Below are 25,190 nucleotides of genomic sequence, written 5' to 3'. Positions count from 1 at the left end.
TTTCAACAACTAGAAATAATTAACAAATTTACTAGTAAACCACATGTCATTTTCCACTTTTTCCACTTATCATTTGTTTATTTTAAAAAAAATATAATGAATTATGTGTTGCCGAGTCATCCATCCTATTAAAAAAAAAAGGCCTGCGAGTATTGCTTTTATGCATTATCATCAAATAAAATTATTCTCACATTTTTGGCATAATTCAAACCATCTCATAAACATCTCTTTATATTTTAATCATCTCGTATATTTCTTCCCTTTTAGCTCATCAAAATGGGAATAAACAAGAGCAAAGAGATGACCTAAAAATCAAGCTTGGAGTGCATATGATATGACTCAAAACATGTTATAATCATATGCAGATCTATTCAAGACCAAAGGAGTATTAATAGTTTAAGAAAAGACCACAAAGTGAAAAATAGCAAAATTTTCTACTAACCAAAATAGTTTGGTCATTTTAAAAAAACGATTTGATCATTTTTAAGAAGACTGATGACTGTTTTGAAAAATAATCAATGTATTTTTCTAGAATTTCCAGAAATTCTAACAAAACTCAAGGCGGCTATATATATACACACTCTTAATTGAATTCTTTTCGGTTATTATTTTGAAATTAAAAGGAGAGAGAGAGAGTTGAAACAGATGATACATAACCTCTACTTTTTCTATTTTGAAATGATATATATTCAATCTAAAATTGTTTTAAACAGATTTATTTTTATGTTTGTTTTCATCTATCCAACCAAGCACGTGTTTTTTTTACAGTATTGTAGTTTACTTGAATTAAGTCTCCAACTATATATCCATGTTCCTGTCTTCAAGTTCTGCAGGTTATTTTGGTTAAGCGAGCTGGAGTGGACAATTGTTCTCCATGGTTTTGCATTTAGCACAATGCGTTGGGTTGCCACCATAGTCCGACATGTGAACCAGTTGGAAATATAACCCTCAATTGCCTTTGATAGTGGTAAGAACATTGCCTTTTTTGCTTTGCTTGAAGACGATTGAATTGAAAGAACAGATGTGGGACTTGAATTTCCTATGACTTTAAGCAACATTTATAGTTTGTTGAGGGTGGCTGGTAGAATGATGAGAAGCTTTTATCAAGACACTAGTCCTTCTATTGACAATTTCTGGGCCCGAGCATCTCTAAATTGACATCATTTCAGGTTTTTTTATATAAAAATGATGTTTCAAACAATTTTTTCAAACAAAAACATGCCAAACGGTATAATTTAAAGAAAATTAAAAAAAAATAAAGTCAAATCTCATTCAAGTTTAACTAAGTAGACTGGATTTGACCAAATCAATCTTCAACCAATTTAGAAAGAAACTAGCATTGCATTGATCTTTAGTTGAATTGATGCATAAGGTCCTGATGGTGCTAAAGAGTTTAAAATCATTCATGCCATGGTGGATGATCTGATTCATATTTTCCTTTTGACAGTTCCAACTTTGGGAAAAATAGAAATCTTTCGTATTTAATTTCTAGGAGTCGTACTAATTGTCATGTTCATGTTGCTGCAGTGCACAGGAACATGAGAAAATCTTACAAGAAAAACACAGAAACAAATAGGGGCATTTAATTTTTTATGGAGATAAGAGTAAAGAGGAGTGAGCTTCGATGCTTACTCCTAACCCTTTGAAGTTTGTATTTTGGAGACCCTGATTTTGAATTGCCTGTTGTAGCTCTGGTTTGTTCTCCTGTTCTCCCAATCTAGGGTGGTTTTGGGGAATGCGTTTTGCTCGGATGCAGTTTGCTATAAAAACATGTCTGAAAGTGATGTACAAAACCAAAAATCACTCAATTGCTTTAAACATGTCTAGCCAATGGGGATGATGGTCATCTACGCTATGAATTGCTTCACTAAAATGATGAACAAAGGGAGCACTAAAGCAAAGGGAAGATGAAGTTACTTACAGGTAGTAGTACGAAAACAAACTAAACCATTTGATAGTGTTAGCTATTATGGCACAAAAGGAATCCATGTTGATATTGAAAAAAGAAAAACCCATCAAGTTCTGAACAGGATTCGTATCGAATCAAAACTAGTGATGCATTCCGTTTTGAACGTATCAAATCAAAACTAGAGATGCATTCTGTTTCGAACAAGTGGCCATCATCTTCTAGGAAGGATATCTGAGAAGGAAAAATCATGGAAAGGTGGACCTGCAACACAAAGCAATGCTCAGTTGAGTGGCAGAAAAACAAGATGAATCATAGCTAGATCTAAACCAATCTAATCGGATTGTAATTGAACATTATTTGAATCCATCAGGCGAATGCAGATATGTTCACTGCACTGAGCAAGCTATGAAATGTACTCGGGCTCATGGATTGGAAAAAAAAAATTAGCTCCTCAGTTGAGATCAGTTGAGAGCAAGGCATAAAAACCCTTATTTTCTTCTTCCTTTGTTATTCCCCAATCTTTGACCCATCTAAAGAAAAAATGCAGAGAAGATTTCTTACCTTCGTGTTCACCAAGAATGTAAAACGGAATATGTGCAATCATCTTTGTGCCACCTTCACTCCAGTTGACAGTTCCTGGCTTTTGCATGTTTCCATCTGAGGGTCTTGAAGGCCCCAAAACAGACAGACAAATTGCAGGCTCATTCATTAAACCCAAATAATCACGTGCACGCCTCCAAACCCTAACATCTGAGATCCGAGATCGGGCTACCTGAAATACAATTAAGATATTTGATTATGGAAAACAGCTAATACATTCATGTATAGAGGATTGCACTTCATTTCATTCTCACGTGCAATTTCAGCCAATATCAGGACAAATCCAAAAAAGTTCTAAACAGACCTTGCCCAAGGATACACGTGCCCTTGGTAATAATTCCCGGTGATATGAGGCAAGCTTTGCAATGGCTGTTACAACAAAACAAAGCAACCTTGATTGTGATGACTTTCTTGAGCTTTCACCACCAGATCTCAAAGCTGACTCTCTTAAACCAAGACGACTTACAAATTGAACAAAAGAAAATGAAATCAGTAAACTAACAGCCAGCACTAGAAAGAAAACATCTAGATGACAGAAAGGGCAATTAAAAATCATACCTAGTGGATAGGTTTTCATATAAAAGTAGTTCTAAACTCTCAAAAAGCTCACGAGCAGCATCCTTGTGAGATCCACCTCCCCCACCATGCTCTCCAATGGCCCAGCACAGTTGTAAAGCCAATTCTGTCTATAGAAAAAGGCATGCAATGAGAAGAATACAATAAATACTCTACACAATTGTACATTTGCGATCAGCTAACCTTTGCAGGGCTGTCATAGGCTTCTCCAAGCCTATCCATGATAGGTTTCTGTAACAGAGTTTAAAAGGCTGTAAGAATCCTATGAAAAGATGCATACAATACAGGTTCTCTAAACAATGATTTCCATGAAAAATTCAAGAGCATGTGGAGATATCCAATAGTTATCAAAATAGTCTTGTCATTGGCCAATAAAACTGTCGCATGTATAGAACTGCAACACTCAATAGATACTCCCAAAGAAAAAATCTGACCACAATATTTTAGCACGTCAAAAAATGTAAAACAATTCCATTTCTCTTTAACAGCTTGTGGTGGGGGTTGGGGTGGGGGAATGGAGCCTACAACTTAAACCTTTTGCCAGTACCAACGAATCCATCTCCCTTTGCCACTTGAGCATCAAAATTGTAATTCCAAACTTTGCATTTTAAAAACACGAAGAAACCACTTTCTACATTGGTCCCATTATCATAAACTTTTGAATACATATCGAATAGCCATTTTGACACATCTCACAGCAGCAATTTATAGCTCGCCCCAAATATGTCTCGGAAAATTACATGTGCAACTAATATAACATCTTCCATGCAGCAAAACATTTCAAGGATTTACCTTCAGGAGAGCAATGAAATTTGGAGATCGCTGAAATGCAGCAAGCATGAACTCTAAGAGCCTCTTACGAACCTGCATGTATAATGTTTTTATTCTTCCTTTAATTGGTCATCAATTAATATTTCATCAATCCAAGGTCTAAACTACAAATGCATTTCCAGAGGATACTAGCATCATGTTTGTCTTGTAAAATTAACAGTTCCAGGCTTAATCAAAGAACAAATAATGTATAACCGTGTTTCAAATAATGTATAACCGTGTTTCCCTCTTTTACAAAAAAAAAGCGTCATTTTTGTTTCTGGTTCATCCCAAATTTAATATGAAATAGATGAGAGGGCACAACAAGTATAACTATTCTTAATTTACACGCATAGCCACCCCTTCTTCCCAAAGAAAAACACCCCCAAACTAGCACAGTATATTCCATTAAGCTTTAATACACAGTTCCTATTAAGTTCTAGTATAAGAGAGAAATTTATTCCATCTATTTATCAATATAGTATTGTTCCTTCACCAATCAAGGTGCAGATCAATACTGTAGACACCTAAAGCAAAACATTGCAACTACTTTCAAATATGAACATACCTCATAAGAAAATATTTTGTCAGGAAACATTGTGTCATTTCTTGACATAAGCAGGGGAATCAATGCACAGATTAAAGCTGCAAAGCAAGGGAAAAATCTTAGAGAGCACGAGCTTAGATGTAAAGCTATAACCTCCTTTCCAAAAGTTGAAAGTCAATCCACTGAAAAACAAAGTATTAACGTACAATCATTAACATCACGCAATGATATAGCGAAATACACATCGAGAAGTCGAGGTGTCATTTTGAGTATTTGCTTTAACCGATCAGACTGAGGGGTGTTGATTGTAGCCTGTAAAGTGGCAACCATTGCAGGTGAAGTCCAATGCCGTTCCTGAAATTCAGCATTTATGCAACAACCAATTAGAAATGTTAGAAAGAAAAAAATTCTCAAGCAATGACTTTAAAATATCAATCAAGCATCAATCAATTATAAGTGTTTTAATAATGCATCTGCATCTCAACTTTGACTCTAAACTTATTTATCCTCCAACACAAGAGCAAGGAATACTATATAGAGAGGTTAACAACTGGAAAAATTAAATGAGTTAAGGTTAGAAAACTCAAGCCATCAAGGGATTTGGAACATAAAGAAACTGAAAATTAGCTAATTCTGATTAAACTAGAACAACAAAAAAATTGAAACGGAGGGAGAAAAGGTAGTATATGAAGTGAAAATATAAAAGCAACATCACTGCAGGAATCATTTGAAAGAAAATGAGAATTGGATAGAAATCAATAGCGATCCTTAAAAAACAACAAAACTAGAAAGAACTGCATATCCCTAAACTTTCTTGCAAGTTTAAACAGTAAAAAAAAATTATATGTGTCCGCTAGCAAGAAGAAAATGAGACACGGAAGGAACCATACAGGAAGCCCATCATTTTCATCCTTGAGAAATTCAAGAAAAAAAGGATCAGCTGCATCTATTGCGTTGCTATCCTCAGATTCAGAGTCGGCCCCACCATCTGCTATTGTTGAGCCAGTATAAGCTTCATCCATGAGAGCAAGTAGCATCTGCATCCAGACAAAATGAGTATTCATGGTTGTGTCACATGCTCTTAAAAAAGTAAATTACATAGTCCCAAAAACAACCTCAGGAGCCGTACTCTTCTGGATGGAGGCTATGCTGCTTCCAATAAGTGATCCTGAGCTCCTTTCTACCTTTTGTAATGCCACTACCAAAACTAGAACAGACAGTAAAGAAAAAGTCACAACTTGCTTTACTGAATTGCAAACAAAATGGACAGAGGAAAACAACATAATGACAGAGTTGAAGAACATTTCAAGTATTCAAGTCCAATTCCAAAATCTCATTTAACAAATTTTTCCTTTTTAGAGAAAAGAGAGATTCAATAATTGCTAGAAGAGAACGTGCATCATAAGCAATTGAAACTTTGCCAAACAAAAACCTACTCCTACAAGTGCAGGTAAAAGCAGAGGCTTTTAAAACAAAGCACAACAAAAAATAAGCAGCGTAATATGCCGTAATAAATTAAAAAATTATGAACTACAAATGTATACATATTATCTAGCAACAATGACATATAACTAAGAAAATCACTTGAATAAATAAGTATACATAAATCTTCAGAAACTAAAATGAAATCACAAGAGGTATTTAAAGAGAAGCAAACAGTTAACAAAATAACCAACATATATACTTACTTGGCAAATCAACTAAAGATGGAAATAGAGGAAGAAACGATCCAGGTGACATCATCAACCCTGGAAAAATCTTCATAAACGATTTTTCTAATCTGCAGGACAAACAGATAATAACAATCAGTCGGCTTCCTTTGTTACATCCAGTTAACGCATTAAAGGAAATTCCTTCATAGTACTTCCCTTGGATGCTGATATACAAGTAACCTGTCAGCAGTAAATACTGAAAAAAATGATTGCACCCCAATAAAACTTGACAGTTAAGACCTCCAGAAATCTCCATAATTCACAATAACAATCTACATGTTAGTATTTTGTTTTTTTTTTTCATTAATAATTTATTGCTAGTAAAGTTGGTGAACAAACTTACTTTTCTCCATTCCATGCAATCAGCTTCAGCAACAATGGAAAAAACTGCAAACAAATGATCACCATAAGATTGAGATATAGATGGAAATCATGTTGCTCGTCATCTCCATCTCTTTCTTCAACACAGGAATTTCAAATGAATGGTTAAAAGCTACTGCTTAGACTTTCTGTTGTTGATTCCAAGGCTCAAATGTTCTAATTTTCATTTGACTATCTTTGCTATGATCTGTAGCTCAATTAAAGGGATTGCAACTAACATAGAGGTTGGAATGCATTTGACTAAATTTTACATGAAGTCAGAGAGTTAATGATAATGTACAAACCATCAGAAGCATGCAGAAAGCTTCAGCACAAGCAAAACAAACTCCATAGTTCACAAGCTATTGCAATTTTTCGCAGTTATATATTCTAAAACCCATACCATTGTGCAATCTAGTTGATAAAGTTATGTAGATCATTAGTCATACCTGAGGTAGTAAGGTGGGGAAAGAAGTTAAAATCTTTTTCTTGTTCACATTTAGAAAGTCAAGAGTTGCTTCTGCAACAACTGGGTCTGCAAATTCACTGCAACCAAATTAGAATAAGATATGTTTGCAGTGAGCATTGAACCATTACTGGATTTTTTTCATAGAAAACAAAAGCATATTAAACTCAAAGGTATAAGCATCCCATTCAAAACACTTAAATAACATGAAAGCAATATACCAAAAAAATTAACCATCATTCAAGATGACTCGAATTGCTTTTTCTATACCATTAAAAAAAAATGACATTTATTTAAAATTTTGAAAGTATAGCACATGCTTAAATACTGTCAACAAAAAACCTACCGGCTCAAACATGAACGAAGAAATGTCCGCAAACTAGGGTCCGCATCATGCAGAACCACCTCTCCAAAATCAAGGAAAAACTGAAGAATAGCCTGATTAATAAACATGAAAGAGCATAAGCCACAAATTAATACACCATCCGTATCACAATACTAACCTAAAATGCAATTTCATTACAAAAACTCCACCATTCTTTTAGTTTAAAGTTCAATTTCTACAATTTTTCTCAACGACCGAACAAACAAACATTGAGACAATTTCTACAATTTTTCTCAACGACCGAACAAACAAACATTGAGATAATAATAACCTAAAATTACTCCTAAAACGCAATTTGACCGCTACTAAAACTTTCAAAATTCAACTCCTACAATTTTCCAGCATTTTCTCGGCAAAAAAACACAATAAAAAAAAACACTGAATTAAAATCTAACAATAAAATGAAATTATCACACCTATAAATCACTCATAAAATATTTAAAAAAATTGCGCAAATTATAAAAATCCAAAAAAGTATTCAATTTCCGCCATTAAAAGCAAGTATTAAATAATAACAACAACAACAACAATAAAAGATGAAAAGAAGAGACCAGCAAGAGAAGTCCATAGGAGTTTGTAGATTGAGAAAGCAAAGAGACAGAGCGTTGAAAGAGTTTATTGATCTGCGGATAAACCCTCGCTATCAAATCCTCTGAATTCTCTTCTTTACACAATTCATGAAGCCTCTTCACCTAATCATCAAGTCCAAAAAACACGACGCCGTTATTATAAATGTATTATAAACATGTAGATGTAAGCACAGAGAGAGAGGGAGGGAGGGAGGGAGTTACGGAATGGAGAAGAGAGGGATCAGACGCAGGGTTGTTTGCTAAATTAGAGTCTCTAGTGCTGTTTGATAATGTACGGAGATGGAAATCCCAGTTTCTGTCTCCATCACCATCTTCACCTCCCATTTCTTTTGATTTTCTAATGGAAAGAACAAGCTGTGGTTTCTTTTTGTGTTTTCGTTATTAGCGAATGAGAACGCTGTCGTTTCACATGGCTTAATAATTAAACCAATTTTTTTTTCCTTTTTTGTTTGTTAGAATAAGTTAATTATAAATTAATGTCTATGGTTTTTTAAATCGAATTATTTATTCCCTTTATTATAAAAAAAATAATTTAAATAATTTTTACAGCCAATCCCTTCATCATTTAATTATCTATATAGATTTAATTTAATTCAATTTATGATTGAGATCAAGGTTTAGATTACAGCTGGATAAATTAACTTGTATTAGTTAAAATTAATTTATTTACTTATATTTCACTGCACGTCATATTATTTTTTAAAAGATATATAAAAAAGAACATTAAAAGTGCAAGGAGATTTTTGTAATGCTATTAAACCATTGTAAGAAGATAAATTTTTAAATTTAAACCTTTAACAAGTGTGATTTTTAATTTAAATTATATAACAACTAACTTAATATAAACTGGTTTATTTAATAGATTCAGCGAAAATCTATATAATTTTTTTATTTTAAAAATTTAATATTAAAAATAAAATAAAAAATAATAAGACAAAAAATAAAAAAAAGCTTTGAAAACTTAATTTCTAATAAATCTAATATCGAATGGTGAATTATCACTATTATTATTATTATTATTATTATTATTATTATTATTATTATTATTATTATTATTATTATTATTATTATTATTATTATTATTATTATTATTATTATTATTATTATTATCATCATCAATGTGAATTTTTTATTTAATACCTGCACAATTAGAAAAATTACAAAGATTTTAATGGAATAACCGGTAAATAAAAATAATCCAATGGTTATTTTGATGGTAAAAAATATGTTGTCTTGTCAAAAAAATTACAAAATAATTAAAAAGTTATGGAATCCACAATGGTTTTGGTGACTAAGTTTTTTCACTAATTCTATCATCCAATCCATCGATATTACTATTAATGGATATTCATTTTATTTATTCGGTGGCAATATTTTATTAATGATTCTATCAATATTTTTAATCATTGATAGAATATTGGCAGAATATTGACAATCATTAAATCCCTGACAAGACTTTAATTAACAATATATTCTTTTTAGTAACTCTATTGGCAATTTACATTACTGATGGAATGGTGTTTATACGCCGGCATAGCATCTTGTTAGTAGTTTTTTATTTTTTAGTAGTGATTTTTTATATATTTTTTATTTTAAAAAATAGTAAAAAACTTGTATTGAAAAACCATAGGAACTTTTAAAATATGTTTTTCAAACTCATAACAAATTTTAAAAACTAGAAAAACTAGTTTTTTATTATTTTATGGATGAAAAAAATATTGCATTTGGACAATAAATATCATTTTTCCCTTTCCTGACTCTTGTTTTTTTTTAAAAAAAAAATAGAGTGTTACACTGTTTCTAAATAGCCTCTTAAAAAAAAAAATAGTGTTACACTGTTTCTAAATAGCCTCTTAACTATTATACATAATTTAATGATTTATTTTACTCATCCAATACTGGTTTGTGGTAAAATAATTTCTAAATTATTAATTTGGTTTATTATATATCTTTAAACTTTTATCTACTGGGAAAATTAAGTATTGCCGTTAAATTTAATTGTTAAAACTAAGTATTAAACTTTGATACTAATTCTATAAATTTCGTTTTAAATTTTAGAAGAAGTGTAATTTACATTTTGCCAATGATATATATCTTATTGCTATAGAAAGTCTAATGCGTTTGTGCTTACAAGCTCTATTAACTCAACTCTAAAAATCGTTTAAGTATATTAAATACTTGAAATTTATAAAATGTCTAACAATATTATAATTAGTGTAAATAACACATTTAAAACACGTAACCCATTGCTATGCAAAATCTATTTTTTATTTTTTTACAAAAAATCTTTTAATTAAAAATGTTTTTCAAAGTATTTTATATTTGTAAATATCAAAATACATACATGGTTTAAGTTTACTCTCTGTAAGTTTATTAAAAAGTGGTTTATTGAAAATTATTTTCTAAATTTTATGATATATTTTTATTATTAGAAAAATTAGTCATGTTTTTTAGTTTTAAAAATATTGTTGAAAAAAGTTTTATTTTTTTTTTAGCTTCAATTTTTTTTGATAATTTAAATATTTTTTTCTTAGCTTCAATTTTTTTTGATAATTTAAAATCGTTTTGACGTGCTAATATTAAAAATAGGTTTTTAATATATTTTTAAATAAAAAATACTTTGAAAAGCAATAACTATCACAAAATCAAACGGACTCAAGAAATACCTTTTAATTAAAAAACATTTGACTTGATTTTTATAAAAGTATTTTTTTATTTTGACAAAATAAACTTTGCAAAAATTATAAAAAAATTATAAAAAAATTAAAAGTATAATGTTATTTATTAATTATATTAAATTTAGTTCTTGATATTTTGATTACTATATATTTTATTTTAAATAATTTTTTAATTTTGTTTCTTAAAATTTCATTTAATCTTATTTTTATAATAACTTTGGTCTTTTTTTATAACTTTTTTCTCTTAACATTTTTTTAGTTTAGATTTCTTCATTTATTAAATTTAGTCTATATTATTTTGATTACTATTTATTTTACCTGAAGTGATTTATGAAATTGAATTTTTTTAATTTTATTATCTTTCAACTTTTTTATTTTTTAGATTTAATTTTTATTTTTTATTTAAAATAATTTATGAAACTAACTAACTAATTATATATATATAATTTTATTCTCCTTCAACCTTTTCATTTAATAGTTCAAGTCTTCATTTTTCTTAATAAACTTTAAAAAATAAATTAAGTATTTTTTAGCTTATTTTTAATATCATGATCAAATATCAAAAAATATTTTTTAACTTATTTTTATGATATTATCAAATATTAAAAAATAATTTATATTTTAAAAATTTACTTTTCTTAAAAATCAATTTTTTATCTACATTAAAAATTAAGAAATTACGGAGAAATTGATTTCAAATTAGAGTAGGTAAATACCATATTTGGTAGATTAGAAAATGTTGGAGAAACTATCTTTTTCTCACCTCTGACAAAGATTTTAAGCCCATCCCATCCATGGAAAACTCTTCAATTCCTGGCTTTAAAAGTTAAAACTCATTATGGTATTTTTAAAGGAAGAGCTAAAAAAAAAAGGAAAAGATAAAAAATGTCTGGCTTTCATCCTTATTTTTATCAATAAGAGAACTATATTAAAGAGTCAAAATAGTATTTTATGTTGAAAAGTTATTTCTATATTGATAAAAAAGCTAAGAATTTATTTAATATATTTTTATATAAAAGAATAATTTTGATTGGAAATGTATTAATTAGTTACAACTAATAAATAGTTATATCAATATCAAATATATTAAAATAAAATTATTTTTTTAAATAATTTATTTTTGAAATGCATATATATAAAATATTATATTTAGACTATTTAAAAATTATATTATCTATTTCGCTCTTCCATGTTACTTGTTTTCCTTGAAGATCCCTTGTATTAGCACAAAACCAAAGCACAAAGTGATCGTTGCCGCCAATGGCCCCAAACTTTACATTTTTCCTCCAACCTTTTCGAAGAGGAAAGTGGTTTAAAAGAAGGAAAATTCATTAAAAACGTATAAAAAAGATCCCCACACAGTCAGAGTCCCATGACTGTGAGTCTTAAATTTCTAATTGGACTGAGATTTCAGAGAAACAAGTAAAAGGCCAACTCCATCTCTTGTCCTCTCTGAATACTCAATCACCAACCAAAGCCCCTACTAAAAGAATATTCAACCCTTCAGGATCTTCGTTTTTTAGTTAATTTTTAGATTGATACAAGTATATAACCCTGAGTTTCATGCCTTTTTGCCCATTGGTTGATGTTTTAAGAGAGAGTGTTTGATAAAGACACTAGCTTTCTACAGTTCGTATTGCTCTGTAAGCTTTGTTATATATCTTTGATCTTGAGGGATTGTTCTTTTAAATTTTAACCTAGACTTTTGAGATAAACCCATTAGACCCTTTTGGATTTCGAGTCAGAAGATCAAATTTTGACATCATGATTTGCAGTATCAAGCAATCTACTATGACCCCAACAATCAACGGATCTGACACCATTTTTCGCAGAAAAAACATGTCGGCAATACAAAGATCTTTGATTCTGCCTTCACTCAATGCCAACAAGTCAAAACCAGTTCTTTCAATGTCAAAGCCTTTGCATGTGTCGAAGGTTGAGTCTTTTGCGTTGTCAAAGCCTCAAAAGAGGACCTTGATCACATGCAAGGCTTATGAAGCCGATCGATCAGAGCCAATTGAAGCATCTGAGGTGAAGTCAGAAGCTGCAAAAAGGGTTAAAATTGGGATTTATTTTGCTACTTGGTGGGCTTTGAATGTTGTTTTCAACATATACAACAAGAAGGTCTTGAATGCTTTTCCATATCCATGGTTGACCTCTACTCTTTCTCTTGCTTGCGGATCTCTTATGATGATGATCTCGTGGGCTACAAGGATTGCTGAGGCACCAAACGCTGATCTTGAGTTTTGGAAAACTTTATTCCCTGTAAGTTTTGATTTCTGGATTTTGTTTGGTTTGATAGAAAAGGGAAAGTGAGGCTTTTGTTTGGTTTCTCAGATAAATAAAAGAGGGAAATCATGGGGAAGTGATGTTTTTGGTTTGGGTTGTTAAGAAAATCACCCTTTGTATGATTGCTGAGGAAAGTAGAGAATAATTGAAGGAATATGATGGCTTGCTATTCATGTTGTTTTGCTTATTTTTGTTAATTTATTCTGAAAATAGCCTTTGTTTGATTGCTGATAAAGCTGAGAAAGTGAAGTTTCAATTTGCCTGTTTTAACTTTACTCGCTCAAATGGATACAAAGCAATATTTGAATTTGGTTGAATTATGGTGGCTTTTGATGCTAGAATTCAAATTAGGGAAATTTCATGTTTTGGAATTCTTTGCCAACACATATATATATATATATATATAATTCTTTACTAACAATCATCTCTTTAGGTTGCGGTGGCACATACAATTGGACATGTAGCAGCAACGGTGAGCATGTCGAAGGTTGCAGTTTCCTTTACCCATATTATTAAGAGTGGTGAGCCTGCTTTCAGCGTACTGGTTTCAAGGTTCCTGTTGGGTGAGACTTTCCCTCCATCAGTTTACATGTCCCTTGTTCCAATTATTGGTGGTTGTGCATTGGCTGCTGTTACTGAGCTGAACTTCAACATGATTGGTAAGAATACAAGCTTTCATTTAGTGAAATTTGATTTGATTTGATTATTGCAAGGTGCACTGTTGTTTTATCGATTCAATAAGGTATTTCATTATTCTGGAATTTTTTATATTTTTTCGAATTAGAGGTTCAAAGAGAAACCGAACAGCAGTATTGATCACAGATCTTTATTACCTGGAATCTGAGATTGCAAAAGCCAACGATTAATAGGTTATATCTCAGTTGGAAAAAAAGAGAGGCCATGGTGGCACGATGTGCACTGCCCACTTCACTTTTGCTTTCTTCATGATCATCAAACAAAAATTATGATCTGAGTTCCTATTATTCATTTTGATTCTGTTGCATGGTTTCTGACTACAACTGGAGTCATGGAGCCAGCCTGGTTTCTTTTTAAAGTTATTGGTTTCTAGCAGGTCATGGACATGGATTTGACATTTTATGATATTTCAGTCATTAAACTAAATTATAACGTGATTTCAATAATTTTGGTCTTTTACAGAATTATGAACTTAGTTGTTGGCCTTCCATTTCAGGTTTTATGGGGGCCATGATCTCCAACTTGGCTTTTGTTTTCCGCAACATATTTTCAAAGAAGGGCATGAAGGGGAAGTCTGTTAGTGGGATGAACTACTATGCTTGTCTCTCTATGTTGTCACTCTTGATTCTCACACCTTTTGCTATCGCTGTGGAGGGACCACAGATGTGGGCTGCAGGTTGGCAAACAGCCCTATCCCAGATTGGACCGAATTTCATATGGTAATTGCTGAATACTACAAACTCAGTTTTCCTTGTATCTCTTTCCATGGTAGAAATGTCTAAAAATTATAATGTAAATTTAATTTGAAAGATTTCGTTTGACTGACCGGTATTAAGATTTCTTAGATGTCTTTCCCCTTGTTATTTAGAAAGTTGAGCTCTAGGTATTTATCTGAACTAATAAAGATTTATATTGTAAGATTGTTTAGTCCTGCTAAACGAATGCATATGTGGCTCTTATTTTACCTTACAGGTGGCTAGCAGCACAAAGTGTATTCTATCATCTTTACAATCAAGTGTCTTACATGTCCCTGAATGAGATTTCTCCCTTGACCTTTAGCATTGGAAATACCATGAAGCGTATTTCTGTCATAGTTTCATCCATTATCATTTTCCACACACCCGTTCAACCTATCAATGCTCTTGGTGCTGCCATCGCTATCCTTGGAACCTTCTTGTATTCCCAGGTAATTTGTCCACTTCTCTCTATCAATTTACTATTATGCTTCATGGATTTCCCATGCCATTAGATCTTCTAAAAAGACATGCATGCCCTTCAGGCAATTCTTTGTGTAACATACAGATAATTTATTTGCGTGCATTCTTCCCCTATTGATTGTTTATTTGTATGTCACCAACGACAAAGGAAAAGCTGAAAATGCAATCAGTTGGAATATAAGATGATGTATCAGCGAGCACAGGCTCATCGAAGTATACATGTTGCATCCTAAGCATAAAAAGTTGTCTACTGTATAAGTTGCAGAAATATCAATGGCCTGCTTAAGACAAATACCATATAACCTGACCACGCTACAGAATTCATCTCAACTTGCCTTTGGCAGTCGCTGCTTTTGATTGCGAAAGAAAGTTGCATATCAGATGCAAGGGTAGCTGAACCCGTAATCCAAGGCTTAGGGAAATATGCCATGTGCACCTCCTCTGATAAGTACAGATATGGGAAATCTTTTACCTGCACCATGTGCACAATGTGATGTTTAGCCATAGGTCAAGGGGGAATTCTATCACAGCCTGGAATCGCCATGTTATGGTGACGCTGAGATTTCTGTGAATTGTGCTGACTGTTAGATATCAAGTGGTAGAAAATATAATTCTCCCTCGTTCTTTTTTTCGTAATCTAGTAGGCACTCGTGTTAGGGCTAGCAAGCACATAAACAAGCCGATATTTGGTGGTGTTGATGGGGTTAGGTGTCACCGACCCAACCTGATAGCTGATCACCTAGGTATCGTAATTATTTTGGAGGTAGTTGACTTGAACATCGTCTACTAGTTAGGTTTTCATTATGTTGCAAAGTTGACAGGTATTTATTTTTTTTGTTTTTTTATCTTGGAATATTCTTGGTTTCTTCCCTCGCAGGACCAGCTCTGTGCTAAACATTCTAAACTTCTGTTAATACCGTGAGAAACATAATCTATTCATGTAATTTAATCATCTGTTTTGTCGTTTGCAGGCAAAGCAGTAAATGCACCAGACAGGGCCATTTTAAGACTTTCCGTGTAACATACAAGGAGAGAGAGAGCATGTCGACAATCGGAGGCCTTCAGCTTAGGGTAGAGGAGAGTGTCAATAACTATTTGTGTATTTCGTGGAATCATTGCCAGATCCAAAACTTTGTTAAAAGAAGTTTATTAAAATAATAATAATAATGGAGGTCATTATATATTTAGTATTCCAATTCTGTATATTTTAAAATATTATTATAAAGTGAGAATAATTCTAATAAAAATATTAATAATACTTGATTGGAGGTAAAAGTTTACTCTCAGGCAAGAAGGGTAAAACTTATCATGCAAAAAACCAATTTAGGGTTCCTCAGTGCTTCTCTTATTAATTAACCTTTCAATAAAAATTCAACCAAACATTCTTAACATTATATCCAACATAACTTTCATATTATGCACGCATTTGGTAAATGACATTGAACCCAAGTTTTTGAATTACAAGTACTTTAAAAGACATGGGGATGAACTATGAACCGAGATTCATGGACACTGTAGGTTTATCATGCTCATGAGTTTTTTTTATTTTTTCATTCACTTTTTTTTTTTAATATAGTCCTTTGAGTGCTTAATTGGAGGCTAATTTGGCCAAAATTATTAACAAAGAACGAAATTAAAAGACATAAGACTAAAATGAATCACTTGAGGAAGATAGATGATGTTTTAGAAAGTTTTTGTAAAATATTCATGTTGTTTTTGCCTCATTATATGATTTGTTTATTGATTTTTTTTTTTTAAAAAATAAAGCCACTCCATCCACCAACAAAAAAAATATAATGGCGTAAGCGTGTTGGCCACCCCGGTAGGCCCAAACACGTGGTCCCTTATTAGATAGATCTCGCTCAACAATGTTTGGTTTTTTTTTAGTTTTTTAAATTATGCTTTTATTTATTTTTCTTCAAAATAAATTTTTAATTTACATTTAAATTAATACGTATTATCTTTTCCCTTTTATTTTGTTTATTTAGACTCTTTTAAATAATTGTTATTTTTTTATTTTGTAATGATTTGTTTTTTTGAATTAATTATCCTAATTTATCTATAATTTTTTCTTTTTATGTTTTATATAAATGGAAAAAACCTATTTTTTAATAATATTTATAATATAAGTAATTTATTTTATTCAATTAACTTTATATATGTATCTATTTCTATTATCTTTTGATCAAATAAAAAAATTATTTTGACAAACAAAGTTAGGTAAAAAATTTATGTTACATGGTCAAATATCTTTATATATATATATTTCATCTTAATTTTTTTGTCTTTTTATCTTTATTATCATTAATGACTGCTTTTTCTCATATATTACCACATAATTTTTAATTTATTTAATTATATACATAAATTTTTGAATTTACACTTTTATTTTTTTTATTGCAGTAATATGTCGGTAGAGCCTATTATATATATATAATTTTTTGGTAAAAAACTATCTTACATGCAATGTAACATGTGTCAAATAATTAACTTTATATATGTATCTATTTCTATTATCTTTTGATCAAATAAAAAAATTATTTTGACAAACAAAATTAGGTAAAAAAATTATATTGCATCATCAAATATCTTTATATATACATATTTTATCTTGATTTTTTGTCTTTTTATCTTTATTATCATTAATAACTGTTTTTTCTCATATATCATCACATAATTTTTAACTTATTTAATTATATACATAAATTTTTGAATTTACACTTTTATTTTTTTATTACAGTAATATGTCGGTAGAGCCTATACATATATATATATATATATAATTTTTTGGTAAAAAAAATATTTACATGCAATGTAACATGTGTCAAATAACCAGAATCTACTGGATTTCATCACTTAACAATTTTTTAAGTGCAAAAACCAACAAGTTTTGGATCTCATCAACATTGAGATATGGAGACGATCTGACTCTCCATGTGCCTGTGTATGGAGAACCGCTCATGTCTCAAAGCTCTCAAACTTTTGTCTCTTTCAAATGGCATCAGCAAGTGTTGTCGGCCAAGAAGATTAACCTGCATATTTTACTCCCTCGTTGATTCGGGAATGAGCAAAGCGGGTGGTGGTTCCTCTAAGCATGCGGTGCAGATTGACTCTCCTGGCAACAACAGGCACCGTCGAGAGGGGACGCCCACTGTCTCTCCATGACGCTGAAAGGCCATGTCATATCTTCCAGCATTTCAACAGTTAAAGGACAACATTTCAGTGGCTATCACTTGAGAGAGAATAGACCCATCGGCCATGGTGGAGTGAATATTTTGTGACCTTGATGGAAAAGCCCCCCTGCTTTGTGGGCTCCTCTTCGTATGAGCCGCCTTTCTCTATTGCAAAGAAAGGGTTCTTGATGTTCGTTCATGTGCAGACAAAAACACATCTCCACTCTTTGCCAGAACAGTGTAATATTGTCGTTGCCCTTCAAGCCAAAAACATTTTGAATTATTGGAGGCATTAAATTATTTTTACGAATCAGTCGGTATCTCGACCAAAAAATGCATAAAAACAAAAATTTTAGAACTTGCATAGCTTTTTTATATCTTCACCGGTAGTTATTTTGTTATTATCAAATCAATTAAAAAATTATTATTATTAAATAAAAATTATTATAAAAAAATACTAAGAAGATCACAATATTATTAGAAATAGAAAAAAAATTAAAACTTACATTAAAGGACCTTTTCTATTTTCACAATAGTTTTTACATTATTGTTAAGTTAATTAAGGGATATTTTGATATTTATATAAATATAAAAAATAATAAAAATAAAAAACAAAACTAGACAGTATATGCGGCATTTTTTAGCTGCCCAGATACCCCTTTGATCATGTATTTAAAAACATCATTATATTATTTTTCTTTTAAAATAATATATGCGGTCCGTAGTGACATGGTTTTTTATTAACAATGTTTTTTTCCTTTCTTTTTTCTCCCATCAAAATTCAAGATGGTCACTACAAGATTTTAATGTTATTTTATGATTTTATGGGATTTTTATTTCTTTTCTTATTCTTTTTGTTTCTAATTTTTATTTTTAATCTGGGTTATGAGTTGGACAGGTTAATTTGAGTTGACTCAAATATTTTTTTTAATTGTTATTTTTTTTAATTTTATCTTTCAATATTAGATTGATTAAAAATCAAGTTTCATAAATTATTTTGATTTACTTTCTATAGTCGTATCTTAGTCACATAACTCGAGTTGCAGTTTAGACATGTTAACTTGAGTTAACCCGGATGATTTTTTTATCTCTTTTTTAATTATATATTTTTTTAATTTCATCTTTCAACTCAAGTTTTGTTATTTGGTCAGGTCGACTCAGGTTTTTTTAATTGAATTTTATTTTTTTAATTTCATCATTTAATATTGGATTGATTAGGGATTAGATTTTATAATTTTTTTATTTGATTTCTATGAAGTTATCATGGTCTCCTCACCCGTGTTTGATGTGTTAATTCGGATTGATACAAGCCATTGTTTTTATTTTATATTTATTTATTTTATTTTTGATTTAACCCTTCAACATTGAGTTGACTAAAAATTGAGCTTTATAATTTTTTTTTTTTGTATAGGATTATCACGGGCTTATAACCTGAATCGTAGATTAAGTAGGTCAACTTTGTTTTTTAGTTTTTATTTTTTAATTGATTTTTTTTTATCAATTTCACCATTCAATATGGGATTGATTGAGGATTGAGGATTGGACTTTAGAATTTATTTTAGTTTGCATTCTATAAGGTTATTATGATCTCATTACTCGGGTCAAGAGTTTATTTAGTTGATTTGGGTGATTTTTTGTGTTTTTTTGTAAATATCATCCTTCAATATTGAGTTGATTATAAATAATCTTTTTTATAATTTATTTTGATTTTTTATGCAGCTATTCCTGTCTCCTGACTCATGTTTGAAAGATTAATCTCAATCGATTCAGCTTATTTTTTTAGTTGAATTTTATTTTTAATTTTATCATTCGATACCCGTTTGAATAATTTTTTTATATATTTTTTATAGAGTTATTAAGGTCTCATGTTTTAAATAATAAATTTTATAAGTTAACTAGAATTAATCTAATGTATTGCCAATTCAATATTAAAAACATGATATTATCTTGATTTTTATTTTAATTAAAATATATTTTTATCGATCATCATAATTATTTTTTTAACCTCTCAGGTTAATTAGATTACAATAAGTTTATATTTTTAATATTTTCTACTAAAAACTCATTTATAATATTTAAATAATTTATAATATTAAAAAAATAATTTAACCCTTAAAAATTTAAAAATAAAAATAAAAAGGTTGCACCACTTCCTGGGAGTGGTGCAATAAAACAAACCAGGAAAACGGAAGAAAAATACCATGGGGTTAGAATATCTGAACAGAAAAACTCGAGGGCGTGACCCGTTTCCCCACTTGCTAAGATCCCTTCTAATTACCGTCATCTCATTAATCCATCGAGGTTTGAACATCAGAATAAGCTGATGGGAATTGACATGCATAACAAAGGGTTTGCACTGCACTTAAAGAACTTCTGGCATTTGTTGATGGCTCCGGGAATGAAAACGATGGATCTCGGTGTTTATATCAACTACTTCCATAAAGCAAGGCGCTTTCACTCTCGTTTAAAAACAAAATAGTTTCAGAATTATCCCTTTGTAATACTCATATTTGCCCATCAGAATAACATCACCTAAATTATCTTTGCAACACCAAGCATGCATTCTTTACTCCAATTTTAGTGGTTTGATACATGTTAAAAGCACATCCACACACATTAGATGCATCAACTTTTCTGATAAATTTATGAAGATGATGCGCATGCATGTGTGTATTTCAAGTAAACGAAAACAAAAATGCATAACTTGATTTAACAGCGGAGTTCGGTCCTACACATATGACAACAACAAAACTCTTCATGCAGGGGAAAAAAAGGAAAAAAAATTGGAGGATTTCCATAACCAAGATAGCATTAACCTATTATTCCTCTGTATCAAGTAAATAAACCACAAACACGATTAAACCTCCAAATACTTGATGGCAGTTTGAACATCTTTATCCCCTCTGCCACTGCAGTTAAGAACAACCTTTGTTCCATCTGGGAGAGTGGGGCAGAGCTTCTCTAAATAAGCCAGTGCATGTGATGTCTCCAAAGCAGGAATTATGCCCTCTAATCGCGATAATCTCTTGAATGCTGCACATGAAGGTTAAAAAACTAATTAACAAGAGAGCAAGGATGTTATAATTGAGTTGCATCTCAATGACAGGAAATCCAATTATATCAGGAAATTTGTGTTTACACGGAATTAGAAAGCAGTAATAAAGGTCAAAGATGTAAAAGAACGACTGAAGATGGAGCAAACAAAAAATCTTAATAGGATCTCCATACCGTCCAATGCTTCTTGATCTGTGACACTATAGTATTCAGCACGTCCTTTATCTTTCAGGAAACTGTGCTCGGGTCCAACTCCAGGGTAGTCCAACCTATGCAAAACAATAATATTGTAAGAGTAAAGGAAAGAAAGTGATAATATGAGCCACATTAAACCAATACAAATAGGTCAAATAGAAGTTTTACCCTGCACTAATTGAATGAGGCTCAATTATTTGTCCATCGTCATCTTGTAACAAATAGCTCATAGCTCCATGCAACACCCCTACTTCTCCTTTGGTCAGAGTGGCAGCGTGCTTGCCGCTATCTATGCCTAAACCTGCAGCCTCCACACCGATCAATCTCACATCCTTGTCCTTAATAAATTCATCAAAGAGTCCCATTGCATTCGAACCGCCACCAACACACGCAACCAGCACATCTGGCTTCCCACCCCATTTTTCCAATGCTTGTTTTCTTGTTTCTATACCAATTACCCTATGGAACTCTCGCACCATCATGGGAAAGGGATGTGGGCCAGCAACAGATCCCAAAATATAATGGGTTGTCTCCACATTAGTCACCCAATCTCGTATAGCTTCTGATGTAGCATCTTTCAATGTTGCAGTACCAGAATGAACACCTCTCACCTCAGCCCCAAGAAGACGCATCCTGAAAACATTTAGTGCTTGTCTTTCCATATTGTGTTCTCCCATATAAACAACACATGGCAAACCAAACCGTGCACAAACTGTAGCAGTTGCAACTCCGTGCTGACCAGCTCCAGTTTCAGCAATTATGCGCTGTTTTCCCAAACGCTTTGCAAGTAAGACTTGTCCAACAGCATTGTTAATCTTATGAGCACCTGTGTGGTTAAGATCTTCCCTCTTGAGATAAATATGTGGCCCTTCACCACTAGGGCGTTTATAATGCTCTGTAAGCCGCTCAGCAAAATAAAGAGGATTTTCCCTTCCAACATAATCCTTCAAAATTCCATTTATTTCTTTCTGCGATATAAAAACATTTGGATCATAAATTTCATTCAAATTAATAGAAACAAGGGGACTAAAAATACCTTTTTCTTGCACGCACAAAACCTTTCTCACTATGTGAGATCCTTTTATACTAACTACTCAATGGAAAAAAAAAATCCAGTAATACCATTGCACCGAAAATGGAAAAAAAATTCAAATAAATTTCATAAGAAAAAAAACTTATAAACCGACCGGAAAACAATGCATGGTGATACCACTTGCCATACAAGCGCGATTAAGTCATTATGGCACCATTGCATTATATCCCTAATCAACCAACATTTTCCAATACATCTTCCATCCAAATTTCAATACTTTAAGAACTCAAAATCGTATTTCATTTCAAGAATACTACAGACACTTAAAGCCTGCACGGGCAATATAATATACGCAAGAGAAACCACTCAAAATCTTGCAATGTTTATTCATCAGAAACAATGAGCAATTGCTTCAAATTTGCAAATTCTTTACCTTTTCTATATATTATAGGCACCGAAAAAACAAAATGAAATAAACATTCTTTTTCAGCAAAATCAAATAAGCCCAGAAACGCAATATATACACAGGGACCGATGTCTGTATAGATAGGAAGAGATACCTTAAATTCAGGATCATCCTTGAAGGAATAGAAAGCAGATTCAAGCTCAGTGAGAGCATACATAAGGGTCTCAGGTACATATTTCCCGCCATATTTACCAAACCGACCAAAAGAATCAGGTCGTTGCCATAGGGCAGGGTCAGAATCCACCACTTCCTCCATTTTAACCTCGGCCTCTCGGGCCAAAGTGCAAGAAATTGTAAATCTTGAAGGTGCGCGAGACGTTGAAAATTTGGAGAATTTAATAGGTAATTGGGAAGAAGAGTAGGGCTTGAGGAGAGAAGAAGAAGAGGACTTAGGTTTGGTGGTGGCTGCTGCTGCGGTGGTTATGGATGCGGTGGCTGCCATTAGGGATTTGATTGATTGTGGTTTTGATGGGTTTTTATTGCATGTGGAGTTGGAGAATTCGAGGAATTTTTATAGTTAGGGCACAAGTACACGTGGCGGGGTTAGTTTATGTGGTGAATAAGAAAGCAGAGTACAATGATTTTGTCTTGGTGATGATGTGGACTCTTATGGATACTGCATCACCTTTTAAAATCTTTCCTGTTTTGGTACAAGGAGAATGACTTTGTATTTAAAATGTTTTTTATTTTAAAATATATTAAAATAATAAATTTTATTTTTTAAAAATTATTTTTTAAACAAGTAAAAGTTAATTAAGTTTTGTATCAATTTTCATAGCTGATTAAGTTGGATTTCTGACCAGTAATTTATTTTTTTATTTTTAAAATCAAATTAGTTTAAATTCTAGACAAATTTAATTTTAGCTGATAATATAATAATTAATTTAATTGACATAACTGTACTCAAATTATTATATATTAATTCTAGTTTGAGTCATTTAAGATTTAGATCCAGGGGAGTTTATTTATAGTAAAAAATAAGAATGTATTAAACCAAGGAGATATTAAAGAATTAATATGTTTATAAGATATTATAGATATGAGGATTTTTTTTGTTTAATTAAGATAAAAATAAGTTAAGTTGCCTGTTATGTACCGTGGGTTCACTTTATTTAAAAAAAAAAAATGGATCTCGCTGCTGGTAAGTTTTGTACTAGTAGGATTCAAGTTTATTTTGAGTCCTGTACAACTAATAATGCAAGACCATTTTAAGTTATGTAGAATGCGAGGTCCAAGGATACTTATGTCTTGGTGTACCAAAGTCCCACATGCGTGTTGGGGGGTGCCAAGCCTCCAAGCAAACAATTCAAGCCCCACATAAGCGCAATGATTTACTCAACATTGAAGTAGGACCTAAGCACTATATGGGCGTCGAGGGTGTACTTAGCCTTTGGACAACAACCCAAGAATCGTGCGTTTCTGCATGGTTTTTTTTTAATAATAATTTTTAAAATTTATTAATAAAAATAATAATAATATGAATAATAATTTTTAGTTTTACATTTCAAATCAAATATATGAGTGTTTTTCAATATTAAAAATAATTTTTTTTCTAATTCACTAATTATTTTACTTGTAATATTAATAATTATAAAAATAATAATATTTATAACACTAAAGATTATATTTTTAATATGAATACTTTTGATTATTGTGAAAATAATAATATTCATAACACAACTAATATTATTTTTAATTCTAAGAATATTTAGAACATAAATAATAATATTTTTTCTATTAAAATTTTGAATTCTTATAAAAATAATAATATTGTTAAAATAAATAATAATATTTAAAATTAGATCTTTACGCACTATCCATTGACATTGGGTGGGTCGTGATACTGGATCCATTTCCCTTTGATTTAGTGGCATGATTCAAGCGCCAAGTGTGTCCAGGTGGAGTGCGGGCATGGACACGCCCAACGTAGGAGATGTACCTTGCCCTGGGCAACAACCCAAGCGCTACATGTCCTCATGTGGTTTTTTTTTTAATAATAATAATAATAATTTTTAAAGATTTATTAATGATAATCATAATCATAATAGTAGTGGTGATAATAATAGTAATTTTTAGTTTTACCTTTCAAATCAAATTTATGAGTGTTTTTAATATCAAGAATATTTTTTTCCTAATTTAGTAATTATTTTATCAATAATATTAATTATTATAAAAATAATAATATTTATAACACAAAAGATAATAGTTTTAATATTAATACTTTTAATTATAGGAAAAATAATAATATTCATGACACAACTGATACTATTTTTAATTACAAGAATACTTAGAAATAATATTTTTATATTAAAAATTTAAATTCTTATAAAAAGAATAATATTATAACACACATAATAATATCTTTGATACAAATATGTTGAATTATAAGAATAATAATAATATTTTAATATGAATACTTAAAATAATAATATGT

The 25,190-nt window shown here is 30.9% G+C and overlaps 3 protein-coding genes across 4 annotated transcripts; 1 reads left to right on the top strand and 2 right to left on the bottom strand.

Moving 5' to 3' along the window:
• Nucleotides 1-1,800: 1,800 nt before the first annotated feature.
• On the bottom strand, nucleotides 1,801-8,321 carry LOC105130162 (AP-5 complex subunit zeta-1). Of its 2 annotated transcripts, XM_011032534.1 has the most exons (17): nucleotides 8,157-8,321; nucleotides 7,917-8,057; nucleotides 7,327-7,418; nucleotides 6,964-7,060; nucleotides 6,498-6,541; nucleotides 6,131-6,222; nucleotides 5,558-5,649; nucleotides 5,333-5,479; nucleotides 4,649-4,796; nucleotides 4,464-4,540; nucleotides 3,878-3,949; nucleotides 3,269-3,316; nucleotides 3,068-3,195; nucleotides 2,814-2,970; nucleotides 2,471-2,681; nucleotides 2,112-2,170; nucleotides 1,801-2,073 (listed from the first exon to the last, which is right to left on the bottom strand). In XM_011032534.1, the coding sequence occupies exons 1-16, from the start codon at nucleotides 8,277-8,279 to the stop codon at nucleotides 2,121-2,123; spliced, it is 1,719 nt and encodes a 572-aa protein (XP_011030836.1). In that variant the 5' UTR covers nucleotides 8,280-8,321; the 3' UTR covers nucleotides 1,801-2,073; nucleotides 2,112-2,120. The 2 variants fall into 2 exon arrangements, with proteins under 2 accessions (XP_011030836.1, XP_011030835.1); XM_011032533.1 differs by having other exon boundaries at nucleotides 1,801-2,170; nucleotides 8,157-8,320.
• A 3,567-nt stretch (nucleotides 8,322-11,888) lies between these two features.
• LOC105130161 (glucose-6-phosphate/phosphate translocator 1, chloroplastic-like) lies at nucleotides 11,889-16,025 on the top strand. Its single transcript, XM_011032532.1, has 5 exons — nucleotides 11,889-12,898; nucleotides 13,356-13,581; nucleotides 14,115-14,337; nucleotides 14,591-14,804; nucleotides 15,807-16,025. Exons 1-5 carry the CDS (start codon nucleotides 12,398-12,400, stop codon nucleotides 15,816-15,818), a joined length of 1,176 nt encoding a protein of 391 aa, XP_011030834.1. The 5' UTR covers nucleotides 11,889-12,397; the 3' UTR covers nucleotides 15,819-16,025.
• Nucleotides 16,026-20,688: 4,663 nt separating this feature from the next.
• Nucleotides 20,689-23,312, bottom strand: LOC105130160 (tryptophan synthase beta chain 1-like). Its single transcript, XM_011032531.1, has 4 exons — nucleotides 22,851-23,312; nucleotides 21,426-22,225; nucleotides 21,237-21,331; nucleotides 20,689-21,041 (listed from the first exon to the last, which is right to left on the bottom strand). Exons 1-4 carry the CDS (start codon nucleotides 23,196-23,198, stop codon nucleotides 20,866-20,868), a joined length of 1,419 nt encoding a protein of 472 aa, XP_011030833.1. The 5' UTR covers nucleotides 23,199-23,312; the 3' UTR covers nucleotides 20,689-20,865.
• Nucleotides 23,313-25,190: the final 1,878 nt, after the last annotated feature.

This window comes from Populus euphratica, unplaced genomic scaffold, assembly GCF_000495115.2.
Source record: "Populus euphratica unplaced genomic scaffold, PopEup_1.0 scaffold95.1, whole genome shotgun sequence".
Lineage (NCBI taxonomy): Eukaryota > Viridiplantae > Streptophyta > Magnoliopsida > Malpighiales > Salicaceae > Populus > Populus euphratica.
Note: the sequence above shows the minus strand (reverse complement) of the source record. Positions and strands in the feature narration are given on the sequence as shown.